General features: G+C 48.7%; 1 protein-coding gene and 1 pseudogene across 2 annotated transcripts in view; one reads left to right on the forward strand and one right to left on the reverse strand.

The window, feature by feature from the left end:
- LOC124046086 overlaps positions 1-15,432 on the forward strand; it is a 145,630-nt pseudogene that overhangs the window by 98,101 nt on the left and 32,097 nt on the right. Inside the window, exons 27-43 of the transcript XR_006840943.1 lie at positions 2,675-2,879; positions 3,125-3,289; positions 3,473-3,717; positions 4,735-4,866; positions 5,235-5,462; positions 5,961-6,135; positions 6,380-6,474; positions 7,274-7,426; positions 7,973-8,119; positions 8,274-8,399; positions 8,696-8,827; positions 9,080-9,214; positions 9,306-9,435; positions 9,698-9,824; positions 9,938-10,089; positions 10,338-10,462; positions 10,682-11,056. The product of XR_006840943.1 is annotated as a low-density lipoprotein receptor-related protein 1-like (transcript). The remainder of the gene's footprint in view (positions 1-2,674; positions 2,880-3,124; positions 3,290-3,472; positions 3,718-4,734; positions 4,867-5,234; positions 5,463-5,960; positions 6,136-6,379; positions 6,475-7,273; positions 7,427-7,972; positions 8,120-8,273; positions 8,400-8,695; positions 8,828-9,079; positions 9,215-9,305; positions 9,436-9,697; positions 9,825-9,937; positions 10,090-10,337; positions 10,463-10,681; positions 11,057-15,432) is intronic.
- On the reverse strand, positions 10,911-15,083 carry LOC124046085 (delta-type opioid receptor-like). Its single transcript, XM_046366079.1, has 6 exons — positions 13,769-15,083; positions 13,498-13,634; positions 12,074-12,469; positions 11,867-11,948; positions 11,493-11,775; positions 10,911-11,414 (listed from the first exon to the last, which is right to left on the reverse strand). The coding sequence occupies exons 1-6, from the start codon at positions 13,956-13,958 to the stop codon at positions 11,366-11,368; spliced, it is 1,137 nt and encodes a 378-aa protein (XP_046222035.1). The 5' UTR covers positions 13,959-15,083; the 3' UTR covers positions 10,911-11,365.

The raw sequence follows: 15,432 nt of genomic DNA on the forward strand, positions 1-15,432 counted from the left end.
CAGCCATATTTACATTAGGCCCAGCTTCTACGTCCGTGCTCAGCCATATTTACATTAGGCCTAGCTTCTACGTCTGTGCTCAGCCATATTTACATTAGGCCTAGCTTCTACGTCCGTGCTCAGCCATATTTACATTAGGCCTAGCTTCTATGTCCGTGCTCAGCCATATTTACATTAGGCCTGGCTTCTATGTCCGTGCTCAGCCATATTGACATTAGGCCTAGCTTCTATGTCCGTGCTCAGCCATATTTACCTTAGGCCTAGCTTCTATGTCCGTGCTCAGCCATATTTACATTAGGCCTAGCTTCTATGTCCGTGCTCAGCCATATTTACATTAGGCCTAGCTTCTATGTCCGTGCTCAGCCATATTTACATTAGGCCTAGCTTCTACGTCCGTGTGAATGCTATTGAAGCCGTGTAATTACTGAAACACATTTGCAGTCCACGTTGTTCCAAGTTAACCTATTTAATAAATATGGGATAGTCGACATGTTTGTTTCTGTAAGCTGTTTGACAAACTATAACGGACTAACATTGGACTTGGAGTCGATTCCCAGGCAATAAATAAAATAGTGTAAATGCACAACCTTGACGCAACCACATATTTTGCCGTGGAGCACATTCTAAAGGGCCAAGCCTCGACACACCCAGGACGTGTTTACTCGTCAAAACCCAGCCCTTCCACGCCAATGCCTGCAAGTGCGCCGATTGAATTGTAATAGTGAAAACATTTAGAACCTAAAGCCCTACCGCCTGAGCTTAGGTTTACGGCTGGGTTTGTTCAAATAGAGCCCATGACGTGACAGTCAATACAAACTGAAATCCAAATATCAATGGATCAGGGGACAACAACAACAACAACAACAACAAAAAGAATGGGATCTTAAAGATATGCTGTGACGATGACTGCTGTCACACAGAGACCAGGGTGGTGGCAGGAGATCTTTCTGGAAAACCCATCACTAATGTGTCGGAAGGTCTGCTTGGTCTTGCGTCAGCCAACATAGAAATGGCTTCGAAGTAGAAAGCGTCTAGAAAGGACCGTGTTGTTTCCTCTTTAGTCTGAGAACAAACAGAAATGAGTTACAAAGTTTGCACTTTCTCTGAATGTAATTCCCCCGTACAACAGTGCTGTCTCAGGGTAGCCTCGCCTGTCAAATCTAGTCTAGGTGTATATTAATGTCCCCAGCATAAATCCCCCAGACAGGTCACAGCTGGCCCGTGTTCTCCCCACAATGTCCCAACCTCAGACCCCTACCACCCCACCCCCCAACCCCAGGTCTGTTGGCCAATCAAGGGTGTGTTCCCAGAATCCCACAGAAGAAATCCAGACACACACACACAGAGAGAGAGAGAGAACGACGGAAGGCTTTGTCTCTTCAAATTTGTCTCACCACTCCTTTGCGTGACTGCAGCCACCCTGGGGCAGAGCAACAGACACACATACTGTGGTGTAGCGTAGGAACCAGCGTATTCCATTAGTTCCTGTTCCCAGGCCCCCACCCACGCCTCTAACCCTCTTAAAAACAACCCTCCCTCCACCATAAATCAGCTTCTGCTGATTTAAGATCTTTCCGTGTTTAGTTGTAGGGCCGGGACAAAAGCAGAATCGCCAATAGTATCGTGGCAAAGGGAACAAATGAACGGATTTAACTTCTTTAGGAAAACTAATGTTGGAAACAAACATCATGTTGTCATCCAGAGTCACGTTTGTTTTCCAAGCCATAGCGCACAATATTTTCCCAAACAGCAGGTTTTTTTTTTTAAAGGACCAAAGAGTTTGCGATGCTTTGTGTTTTCATTTTTGCCATGGAAAAAAAACATTGCGACACTGGTTTCGCCACAGGGTCAAACATGCCAACAACAACAACAACAACAAAAGGTTTCCTCCCTACACACACAGACACACACATACACAGCCTCCCCACCCTGCCCAGGCAAAGCCAACTGTGGTTCCAGCAGTATAACAACAACCTTGCTGTGAAGAGGCCCTCTCCCTGTCATGCTGTAATCTAATGACTGTTGGAAGGCCATGTGAAGGACTCCACAGAATCATCAGCTGTCCACCATTACTGCGTTGCTTTCATCGGGGTGCCAGGTTTTTCCGGGAACTGTGTGTGTGTCTCTGCGCGCGCGTGCGTGCGTAGGTGGGGTTTTTTCTCTCAAAAGTTTCCCAGAAGTCACCACCTTCGTTCTGCCATTGTTAGCAAATTGTTGCTCGAAATCCCACAGTGGTAAGCAGTGTGTGCCATACCACTGACCTGATTCAGGTTCCACAGAGAAGGAATTCCAAACAGTCCGCTCAGTTTGTCAGCGGTTTGTTGCAGCGAAGCGGGTGCGCTTGCTGGATAGAGTTAGTCTGTAACTGCTGTCCTTTGCCACGAACTAGACAGACATGTTGTATTACGCCAGCAAATATTGCCCCGTTTTGCAAAATAAAAACATTTTAATACGGCCTGGTCCACTGTGTCCCATTTCTGTCACGTCCATTATAAGAGAGGAGTTTGACCTATCGGATCAGGTTATTTCCTTCCATTTCCGTCTTACTAGTTTTTTGTCTGTGTGTTGAGGTCAGTGATGGGAGTGTCAAAGAAATCTAGAATTTCCCAAATGCAAAAGGCCTTAACCCAGCCATCTCCCATCCCTCTCCCTCCGACCCCTGTCCTCCTCACAGCTCTGACCACCTTCGAGGTGGTGATCCAGTATGGCCTGGCCACTCCAGAGGGTCTGGCTGTGGACTGGATAGCAGGGAACATCTACTGGGTGGAGAGCAACCTGGACCAGATCGAGGTGGCCAAGCTGGACGGAACCATGAGGACCACTCTGCTGGCTGGAGAGGTGGAGCACCCCCGGGCCATCGCCCTGGACCCCCGAGACGGGTGAGAATGAAACCATTGAACCACCACGGTGACCGATATCATACCACAGATACTATAGAACTGGAAATAGTAGATCATATACAAGCAATCTCTGACTTCTGTATAGAACTGTAAAAAAAAAATATATATATAGACAGATAGTCCCCCTTCACATATTCAGACACTATGTGAATGACTACCGCTGAATATTCATGAATGTGTCTCTCTCTCCCTTTTTTGTTCTCGTTGTCTTCCTCTGTTGTCAGTATTCTGTTCTGGACGGACTGGGATGCCAGTCTGCCCAGGATCGAGGCAGCATCTATGAGCGGTGAGGCCAGGAGGACCATCCACAGAGAGACTGGCAGCGGTGGCTGGCCCAACGGACTGACTGTGGACTACATGGAGAGACGCATTGTATGGATCGACGCCAGGTACTGTTGCTCTCCTTACCGCGCGCACCCACACACACCCACACACACACACACACACACACACACACACACACACACACACACACACACACACACACACACACACACACACACACACACACACACACACACACACACACACACACACACACACACACACTCACCCAGACGCACTCTCCCCAGGTCTGATGCCATCTACTCTGCTCTGTATGACGGCTCTGGTCTGATCGAGGTGCTGAGGGGTCATGAGTACCTGTCCCACCCCTTTGCGGTCACCATGTACGGAGGAGAGGTGTACTGGACAGACTGGAGGACCAACACCCTGGCCAAGGCCAACAAGTGGACCGGCAACAACGTAACCGTGGTCCAGCGCACCAACACACAACCCTTCGACCTGCAGGTGTACCATCCCTCCAGACAGCCCCAAGGTAGGTGGCACGCACACAAATCATCAACGCGGACACAAACAAGCCACCCCACACTTCCCAGCTGTCTCTCACTGCTAACTGGACAGTGACACACCAAAGGACAGGACTGCAGAGAGGTTACACTCCAGACCTCCTGAACCCAAACACACCAATCCTCTGGGACGCCTAACCGTCACTACTGTGTGCTGCGTTGCCTCCATGTTCTACGAGACGTAGCGTAGTTTCTAACACCTTGTCGACACACACACACACACACACACACACACACACACACACACACACACACACACACACACACACACACACACACACACACACACACACACACACACACACACACACACACACACACACACACACTGTGGATCATAAAGGCCCCCCACTGCAGTATTTGGCCTTTCAGACTGGACTTACAGGCTCTTACTCTGAGATGCTTTCTGAATACGGCCCTGATCTGAGGCTAAGGAAAACAGAGCTGAGGTCTCACTGGCCAGTTGATTGACAGCTTCCCCCAGTCCCTCTGACACCGATGGGGAAACAAACCATGCCTGACGATGACTGACTCGATCCCTATCCGTGTCTCGCTCTGTCCTCTGCTCCCTCTAATACTCGATCCCTATCCGTGTCTCGCTCTGTCCTCTGCTCCCTCTAATACTCGATCCCTATCCGTGTCTCGCTCTGTCCTCTGCTCCCTCTAATACTCGATCCCTATCCGTGTCTCGCTCTGTCCTCTGCTCCCTCTTCATCCCTATCCGTGTCTCGCTCTGTCCTCTGCTCCCTCTAATACTCGATCCCTATCTGCCGACCGCTCCCTTCACTCAGTCTCCAGCGCGATGCTCTGTGATGGAAGTGTTTTAGTAATGGAATCAAATAATAGCTTTATTTTTATATTTTATATTTCTTTCTCGTTGCATTTGCCTTGGTCGAAATTGAATAAGAATCGAGTCGATGGAACATGGTCGCAGTGGACCCAGATCTCTTTCATTTAAACATTTCTTGGTCCTCTCTCTCCCTCAGCTCCTAACCCTTGTGCCACCTCTGATGAGCAGAGCCCCTGTTCTCACCTGTGTTTGATCAACTTCAACCAGACGTTCTCCTGTGCCTGTCCTCACCTCATGAAGCTGCAGGCTGACAAACGCACCTGCAAAGGTAGGAACACACACACACACACACACACACACACACACACACACACACACACACACACACACACACACACACACACACACACACACACACACACACACACACACACACACACACACACACACACACACACACACACACACACACACACACACACACACACACACACACACTCTCTCTCTCAGAGGGCTGAATGGTGACCAATGGGTCGACATTTGCTGTAATCTAGAAACACCCAATCGGACGACTGTCTTACTAATGGTTTTTAGTTCGGCCGCTCTTGGATATGCTCAAATACTGCCTTTTTGTAGTTTCTGGATCGTAACCCTTCCCCTGTACCCCCCCCCTTGTCTCTTCCATTCTCTCTCCAGAGTCTCGCCAGTTCCTGCTCTATGCCCGTCAGATAGAGATCAGGGGAGTGGACATAGACAACCCCTACTATAACTACATCATCTCCTTCACCGTGCCAGACATAGACAACGTGACCGTGGTGGACTATGATGCCGTGGAGCACCGGATCTACTGGTCAGATGTTCGAACCCAGACCATCAAGAGAGCCTTCATCAACGGCACCGGAGTGGAGACCGTGGTGTCTGCTGGTAGGATGACCGCTCTTTCGAATACTCTAATGCTAATTCGTTTATTGACTCTACAGGTAACTGCCAAAATAAAGGAAACACCAACAGTGTCTTAATAGAGCGTTGGGGCACCACGAGCCAGAACAGCTTCGATGCGCTTTGGCGTTGATTCGACAAGTCTCTGGAACTCTATTGGAGGGATGCGACACCATTCTTACACAAGAAATTCCATCACTTGGTGTTTTGTTGATGGGGGTGGAAAACGCTGTCTCAGGCGCCGCTCCAGAATCTCACATAAGTGTTCAATTGGGCGGCTGGGCATTTTTATCCACGACCCTAAGCATGATGGGATGTTAACTGCTTGATTAACTCAGGAACCACACCTGTGTGGAAGCACCTGCTTTCCATATACTTTGTATCCTTCGTTTACTCAAGTGTTTCCTTCATGTTGATAGTTAGTTACCTGTCGTTAGTGGTTTAGTTAAATTTGTCTTAAATTTATGTGTGCTTGTTTTTCAGACCTGCCCAATGCCCATGGTCTGGCAGTAGACTGGGTGTCTAGGAACCTGTTCTGGACCAGCTATGATGCCAATAAGAAGCAGATCAACGTGGCCAGACTGGACGGATCCTTTAAGAACGCTATTATCCAGGGCCTTGACAAACCCCACTGTCTGGTCCTGCACCCTATATTGGGGTGAGTACACACACACACACACACACACACACACACACACACACACACACACACACACACACACACACACACACACACACACACACACACACACACACACACACACACACACACTGGAGTAGGAATGGAGTTTTTGAATAACACGACGACAGCAAAAGAACGTTGGCGTTGTCACGGTGATTTCAGTGACCGTCAAACCAAGCTTAACGTGTAACAACGGGGTCATGTGTTTGTCCTTCTGCAGAAAGATGTACTGGACTGATGGGGACAACATCAGTATGGCCAACATGGATGGCAGTAACCGTACCATGCTCTTCACCAATCAAAAGGGCCCTGTGGGTGAGTGGGTGAACACCAACACTCTAGTGTACAACAATGCTGAGCAAGTGGGAAAAAGTGAGAATCAGTGTGAGTGCGTGCTTGAGTGTGTGAGTATTGTTTCTCCGTACCATGTCATGCTTTTTCCCCGCCCTGTTCAGAGTAATGAGTCATTGAAGTCGCTTGCATTGTTTACTGTAAGTTAATGTGGCAGTACCGTGTTTGACCACTAGATGCCGCTGTTCCTGCTATACCACCTCACTACTTTATCCATTTTGCTGGTCTCCTGTGCTTATTAAATAGATCACCACATTTCCTTCACAATTTTGTGTCGACAACCAATAGATTTAGCTCATCATGAAAATAAATTGGGTGGCCACCCTCACAATTCAAGTCCTCCGTGAAAACAATTCAGTTTGTCAGTTTCTCTTGCGCTTAATCTGTGTCCCGAGAAACAACCCTGTTGTGTATGGTTTGTTCCCTTCAGGATAGGTCTGGATTAGTTACTGTTAGGCCTTTCCTGAGGAACAAGCAAACCATTAGGCTGCATCCGTTTGAATGGTTTCAGTGTTATGTTCTTCAATGGTAAAAAGCACCTGTTTCCAAATACAGACAATATTTTGGAGCAGTCAGAGAATGTGGGTGTAGTTATATGTCCCCTTTCTGTCCCTGCCAGGCTTTTCTATAGACCTACGGCACAGAGGGAGTGTTATCTGTCCTGTTTGTCGCCTTCAGACCTGTCTGAAGACTATGACGTAGGCTGTGTGAGTGAACGAGAGAGGTCTGACTGGGATCGTGTTGTGCTAACTATATCCTATAGGCCTGTCTATAGACTACGACCGTGAGCAGCTGTACTGGGTCAGCTCAGGGAACGGCACCATCAGCCGCTGTCAGATGGACGGCTCGGGCCTGGAGGTCCTGGACGGGGTCAAACCAGGCAGGCTGACCAAGGCGTCCGCTCTGGCCATCATGGGTAAGGCGGAAACGAAGCTACGCTTGGCTGAAATTAGTTCTTTATAATCCGCGTTGCCCTGTGGGTTAGCTACTGTGTTAGTGTTATCTGTGGTACTGTGTGCCTGTGGTACTGAATGTCTATGCTGTGTGTCTAGGTGACGAGCTGTGGTACTGAATGTCTATGCTGTGTGTCTAGGTGACAAGCTGTGGTACTGAATGTCTATGCTGTGTGTCTAGGTGACGAGCTCTGGTACTGAATGTCTATGCTGTGTGTCTAGGTGACAAGCTGTGGTACTGAATGTCTATGCTGTGTGTCTAGGTAACAAGCTGTGGTACTGAATGTCTATGCTGTGTGTCTAGGTGACAAGCTGTGGTACTGAATGTCTATGCTGTGTGTCTAGGTAACAAGCTGTGGTACTGAATGTCTATGCTGTGTGTCTAGGTGACAAGCTGTGGTACTGAATGTCTATGCTGTGTGTCTAGGTGACAAGCTGTGGTACTGAATGTCTATGCTGTGTGTCTAGGTGACAAGCTGTGGTACTGAATGTCTATGCTGTGTGTCTAGGTGACAAGCTGTGGTGGGCCGACCAGGGGACAGACCAGATGGGGACGTGTGATAAGAGTAACGGGGGGAACTGGAAGGTGCTGCGAAACAACACCTCTCCTATGATGCACATGAGAATATACAACGAGAGCCTGCAGACAGGTGCAGGTAGGACGTCGCACTAGTTGTCACACCTAAGATGTCCCGCTTTCTGGCTTACCTGGTCGAAGCTCCGATGAGTTAACGAACGAGGTGTTTTTGTTTTTAAAGTGAGTTTTCATTATTGTTTGGCTGTACTTTTGTTCCCCCTCTGTTGTCCCAGGCATCAACCTGTGCAGTAATAACAATGGAGACTGTTCCCAGCTGTGCCTGCCCACCTCCTCTAGCACCAGAGCCTGTATGTGTACTGCAGGCTACAGCCTTAAGAGTGGACAGCAGTCCTGCGAGGGTAAGAGACCGCACACACACACACACACACACACACACACACACACACACACACACACACACACACACACACACACACACACACACACACACACACACACACACACACACACACACATTTTGAAACACTTTATTCAAATCCACAAATCGCGGTACGTCGCAAAGGGATTCAAAGGGTCACAGGCACTTGGACAGTCGTGGATATAGAAGCACCTCATCCTGTAATATGGCCTTGCCGTGTAGAATATACAGAGAAATCCTACTGTAACAGCAGCGTTGTCTGTCCTCCCTCTCCAGGTATGGGCTCCTTCCTGCTCTACTCGGTACATGAGGGAATTCGAGGAATCCCCCTGGACCCGTCTGACAAATCTGATGCCCTGGTGCCCGTGTCTGGCACCTCGCTGGCTGTGGGCATCGACTTCCACGCCGGTGAGTGTACTGCTTGTGGGCCAACCAAAATCTCGAAACAGGAGTTTTGGTTTGAGGATCAAGTCACCTGAGTGTTAATGTGTCGTCACGCCAACCGTACTGCAAAGATGTTTCCCCAAACGGTCTCTACGCTGTACCTGCCTACGGTCTTCCAAGTAACACATATTATCCAGAGCAATTAGGGTTGCGGCAGATACTAACGGTAATGATTATAGTATCCGGTTACGAGCGGTCATCACTTCTGTCTCGTAGAAAATGACACGATCTACTGGGTGGACATGGGACTGAGCACCATCAGCCGAGCTAAGAGAGACCAGACGTGGCGGGAAGACGTGGTGACCAACGGCATCGGCAGGGTGGAGGGCATCACTGTGGACTGGATCGCAGGTCAGAGAACAACCAGAACCGCAACCACATACACACGCAGGGACGCGCACACGCACACACACACTGACTTCTCCCATCCGCCCCCTGTCAGGTAACATCTACTGGACAGACCAGGGCTTTGACGTCATCGAGGTGGCCAGACTCAATGGATCCTTCTGCTATGTGGTCATCTCCCAGGGCTTGGACAAGCCCCGCGCCATCACTGTGCACCCAGAGAAAGGGTATGTAGTTGGGGCTGGGACTAGGGATTGGGTGTCTGTGTGTACCGTAGTGCTCTGTGTGTCTTAACATGGTTACTTATAGGTTGTTATTGGTCCAGCAACCAGTTATGTTTGCATTTTGATTAATAATTACGGGCAGTAGCTTGTCATATGATGGGGAAACTGTACATTTTTGCCTTCAAACTCATATGAGTGTGTGTGTGTGCGTGTGTGTGTGTCTGCGTGTGTGTGTGTCTGCGTGTGTGTCTGCGTGTCCCTGCAGGTATCTGTTCTGGACAGAGTGGGGCCAGGTCCCCCGTATAGAGAGGGCCCGTCTGGATGGCTCTCAGAGATCAGTCCTGGTCAACTCCAGCATCATGTGGCCCAACGGAATCTCCATCGACTACAGGGTACAGTCCACACACACACGCACGAGCATCCATCTTTCAGATTCACGCACACCCAGTGTTTTTTCCTTTTTTTAGAAACCGGTTTGAGTATTTGTCTGATTGTGTGTGTGTAGGAGGGGCTGTTGTACTGGTGTGACGCGCGGACCGACCGGATCGAGCGCATCAACCTGGAGACGGGAGAGAACCGAGAGGTGGTGCTGGTCAACAACAACATGGACATGTTCGCTGTGTCCGTCTTCGAGGGCTACATCTACTGGAGCGACAGGTGAGCTCCCTGCTGCCCCCCGTCACCTCCTCGGGTCTCGGTTTAACGCCTGATTTACTCGACGAATGAGCATTGGCTCCTTTTTAAGGAGCGTAGGCCATAGACGAACAGTTCCCCCACATCCTTGTGCCGTCCTGCTGTTTACCAGACTTCGATTCCCACGGCGTCAGTGTCGTTTAATAGTGTTTTCCTATTTACCTCCGAGCCTGTTTGACTGACTAGTGTTTCGTTTTGCCGTGTCGGACCAGGACTCACGCCAACGGTTCCATCAAGAGAGGCAACAAAGACAACGCCACGGAATATGTGTATCTGAGGACCGGCATCGGTGTCCAACTAAAGGACATCAAGGTCTTCAACAGGGACCGGCAACAAGGTAAGGACTTTTAAACCCCTAAGAGAAACCCACAGGGAACCTGTGTGGCAGGGTTGGGATCCGAAAAGTAGATAAAAAGGAGCAGTTATTTTGAACAAGGATTTTTAGTTCCCTTCCTGGATTGTCTGATATGGAATTCCCTCTAACCCTGGTGTGCTTGTTTCAAGTTGTGTGAGACTGATGTGACTATACGACTGACGTGCGTGTGCTCTCCCTCAGGCACCAACGTCTGTAAAGACAACAACGGCGGCTGCGAACAGCTCTGCCTGTACCGCGGCAACGGGGAGCGAACGTGCGCCTGCGCACACGGCATGCTGGCCGAGGACGGCCGCGGCTGCCGCGACTACGACAGCTACCTGCTCTACTCGGAGCGGACCATTCTGAAGAGCATCCACCTGTCAGACGAGACCAACCTGAACGCCCCCATCAAGCCCTTCGAGGACCCGGAGCACATGAAGAACGTCATCGCGCTGACCTTTGACTCCCGCGGGGGAGGGGGGAGGGGAGCCAATCGGATCTTCTTCAGTGACATCCACTTTGGAAACATCCAGCAGATCAACGATGACGGCTCAGACCTCAAGACGGTGGTGGAGAGTGAGTATTAACGTTGACGCTGTTATGTTCCGCTGTACGCAAGAGGCAAAACATTCTGGCGGTTCCTCTCAACGGAGGATCGCGTGGAATTGGCCGTTTTAGCTGGGCGTGTGTGGGTTTTTAATCCGCTTGTGCTATTAAAAAACAGGAAGAAAGCAAATGGCCTCAGCTGAGGTAATTGTGTTTATTGAAATGAGGTTGTAAGAGCGATCTTATTCAAATCGAACATGTTGCCCCACTGTCCATAGAGGGGTCCATAGTGGTCCTTAAATGAACCATAGAAAGTTCATAGTGTCCATAGAAGGGTCATTAAAGCTCTACAGAATATCTGTTAAGTATCCACAGAATGTCCATAGACCTTTCTGTAAGCCTGTAAGTCGCTTTGGATAAAAGCGTCTGCTAAATGGCATATTATTATTATTATTATTATTATTACCTTTCATAGTAACACTTAGAATCCGGGTAGGGTAGGGTCGGCGTATCCAGCTCCACAGGGTTGAAGGGCCGCACAATGTCCCTGCCCCTGAACACCCCCGGGCACCCTGCCGTACACCCCCTGCAACCCTCCCATCTCTCCCGTCCCAAGTCCATCAGATCCCTCCTGAACTTATTGGACATGAACACATAGAGGACGGGGTTAACCACCGCGGCTGAAGACGCCAGTAGGCGGATGAAGATTGCTATGGAGCGGTAGCTGGAGACACCAGAGATCTTGACCCCTGTGAGCGAGAGAGTGAGAGGGATAGAAGTTTCATCCAGTCCACAATATTACAACAATTGAAAAGACAATACAACAGATTATTGTGGTACCCAAGAGGGAGAACATGAGGCCGTAGGAGGGCAGCCAGCAGAGGGTGAAGACCAGCACCAGCAGAGCTGACGTGTGGGTCACCTGTGGGTCACAGAAGTAAACAGAACATTAGAATACATGGAGGTAAAACTAGAAACAACACTAGAATGGATCACGGATATCCCGGCAACATGACGACAGGACGGCGGCCACCTTGGTCAGGTTACCTGGCTTTGGTAGCGCTCCAGCTGGGGGGCACGTCCCGACACTCTCGTCTGGCGCAGGAAGCAGTAGATCTTGGCGTACATCATCACAATAACCCCCAATGGTATCGCGAAGGCAAACAGGAACAACGCCGTGCTGTACACCAGCTGACTGAGGCCGCCCAGGAAGGCGAAGCAGTGTAACGCACTGGACACCGCCACCGTGCGGAAAGCAAACTGCGGAGCTGCCAGGGCTACGGCGGGAACCCAGAGGAGCGCCACGGTCAGTTTGAGGCGGCTGTGCATGCGAGAGCGGAAGGACCAGGCGGGGTGGACCACAGTCAGGTAGCGGGTCACGGCGAGCGCAGCCAGCGTGAAGACTGAGGCGGAAGAACAGGCCACGCCCAGGAAGCTGACGACCTAATAATCAGCATAACACAGTTGTAGAGCGTATTTCTCATACCCAAGGCACTATACAACATGATCCTAAAAATACTGTTGAAGCTCTAAGTAAGGAGGTACATACAAATACTGTTGAAGTTCTAAGTAAGGAAGTACATAAAAATACTGTTGAAGCTCTAAGTAAAGGAAGTACATAAAAATACTGTTGAAGATCTAAGTAAGGAAGTACATACAAATACTGTTGAAGTTCTAAGTAAGGAAGTACATAAAAATACTGTTGAAGCTCTAAGTAAAGGAAGTACATAAAAATACTGTTGAAGCTCTAAGTAAAGGAAGTACATACAAATAATGTTGAAGCTCTAAGTAAGGAGGTACATAAAAATACTGTTGAAGCTCTAAGTAAGGAAGTACATAAAAATACTGTTGAAGCTCTAAGTAAGGAGGTACATAAAAATACTGTTGAAGCTCTAAGTAAGGAGGTACATAAAAATACTGTTGAAGCTCTAAGTAAGGAAGTACATAAAAATACTGTTGAAGCTCTAAGTAAGGAAGTACATACAAATACTGTTGAAGCTCTAAGTAAGGAAGTACATAAAAATACTGTTGAAGCTCTAAGTAAGGAAGTACATAAAAATACTGTTGAAGCTCTAAGTAAGGAGGTACATAAAAATACTGTTGAAGCTCTAAGTAAGGAAGTACATAAAAATACTGTTGAAGCTCTAAGTAAGGAGGTACATAAAAATACTGTTGAAGCTCTAAGTAAGGAAGTACATAAAAATACTGTTGAAGCTCTAAGTAAGGAGGTACATAAAAATACTGTTGAAGCTCTAAGTAAGGAAGTACATAAAAATACTGTTGAAGCTCTAAGTAAGGAAGTACATAAAAATACTGTTGAAGCTCTAAGTAAGGAGGTACATAAAAGTACTGTTGAAGCTCTAAGTAAGGAAGTACATAAAAATACTGTTGAAGCTCTAAGTAAGGAAGTACATAAAAATAAATCAAGTGTATCCCTAGTCAAAGAATGAAAAGATGGAGGGATGAAGGACCTTGCAGAGGAAGCTGCCGAAGGGCCAGGAGCCCAGGGTGATGGCCGCGGTGTGGAAGGGTAGGCAGAGCAACAGCAGCAGGTCAGCAGCACTCAGAGCCAGCAGCAGGGTGTCTGTCCCATGAGGAGGCTTTCCACCTACACACACGACAACGTGGAACAAATTATGATTTTTTTTTTTTCACGCTTTCCATGTGTCGTCCTCTGGGGCTCTTTTTTTTTAAAGACTTTCTAACTGTACAAAATTTGTACCCCAAAAATCTATCAATCACCTCGCCTCCTGCGGCCGGCCAGGATGGAGATGACTAGGCAGTGGCCCGCCAGGCCTGTCACCAGGATGAGGCCGTCCAGCATGGGCACCAACAACTTTGTCATCTCGGTCCCGTCTGTCCCATTGCCCTGGCCCCCACCACTACTACTGTTACACAAAGCTCCCACATCACTATTGTTCATCAGCAGCATTTCACCACAGCTCTTTGTTGCCAAGCAAATTTGAATTCTATTCTATTCTGTCCTCCATAGACACACACACACACACACACACGGCGGCGCTGATATAACAGACTACTAATTATCACTAATCTTGATAGTCCTTATAACTACTGTCTGATAATAGGTGACATAACAGTAACACTGTCTCTGACACTCGTCCCCAACGCCCCTCCTCCCAACGTACCCTCTCCTACTGTAAAACCTTATCACTCGTAACCACATTGGCACTTCCAACGCGACGACTGACAGGTTCATTGACACGTTCCCGTCGACAGGCAGCAGCTAACTGAGCAGTTAAGGTCTTTCATGCTCGGGAGCGCGTGAACAATGCATCGGTGTCTGGGCGGTGCTTCCTTGTCTCGAATGCAGTTGAGATTCCTTTATGTTTCCACAGCTTAGACGATGTGACAATCTTTGTCCGGGCGCTTTCTATTTGACAAGAATGACGCATCGATTTCTGTTGTTTAGTTCCTACGGTCTCTGGCCAGAACACCCAACAGGACTATAATCTCGTAGAATCAGGGGCGTAGTAGTGCACTCCAGACTTCCAAAACAAGTTTTAGTGATCCAGGTTTGCACACAAACACTTCTTCTTAGAGACCATGACATTGAGAGGAGGGGTCCATTCCTGACGCTGGCTGCAACTGGCTGTGTTCCATATCCGCACCCCCCCCCCCCTGCCCCAAAGAAGTTGGTGATTTAAAAATAAAAAATGTCTATCCAGTCTCTTCCTTTAATGTTGCATTGATTTGTTGAAACCAAGCAACGCTATAGTACAAAGGGGTGGCTGTCGCCGCCTGCCGTCTCAGGTGCCATTTCAAAGCAGTCAATTCTACTTGAAGCTAAGTGCCTCGCTGCGGCGCCTGTGGTGTTGTCGTCCGCTATGAGGTTCATTCAGCTCTCCTGCCTGCCTGGCCACAGATTCAGATTCCTCGGGTGGGCTAGAGAAGAGGCGGAACAACCAGGAACGCGGAGAGAAGGAACAAAGACACACAAAAAAAGAGGACACAATAAAGACGAGGGGGAAAGAGAGGGCTTTGTTGTTCTTGAGAACGATACTCCCTGTTCGTCTGTCGGATAGGTAATGTTGTCAGTAACAGCCCGCTTCTCGTTTTAACTACTGTTTGAACAGGGGCTGAGATAGGAGCGGGGAGGAGGAGGAGGAGGGGGAGTCACAGAGGTGTTTCTGATTATAAGTAACAGCAGAATGGTTCAGAACACACTAACCCTGGCAGGTACATCACATTTGTATAGCTTTACTGATTAACCAGCTGTTTGCTAGCGTCCTGGCCAACATCCTCCTTTTTGTTTGCCCTTGTCACTAGGAATTTCAAGGATGGAGAATATCGACTGTGGCTTGGACGCCAACCTGGTAGAGTTCTGGTTGGTTAGCTTTAAACGCTGGCCTCGGCTGTGCAGGGATGTTTTGCCTGTTCTTGCTGTC

Source organism: Oncorhynchus gorbuscha, linkage group LG10, assembly GCF_021184085.1.
Source record: "Oncorhynchus gorbuscha isolate QuinsamMale2020 ecotype Even-year linkage group LG10, OgorEven_v1.0, whole genome shotgun sequence".
In the NCBI taxonomy this organism is placed as follows: domain Eukaryota; kingdom Metazoa; phylum Chordata; class Actinopteri; order Salmoniformes; family Salmonidae; genus Oncorhynchus; species Oncorhynchus gorbuscha.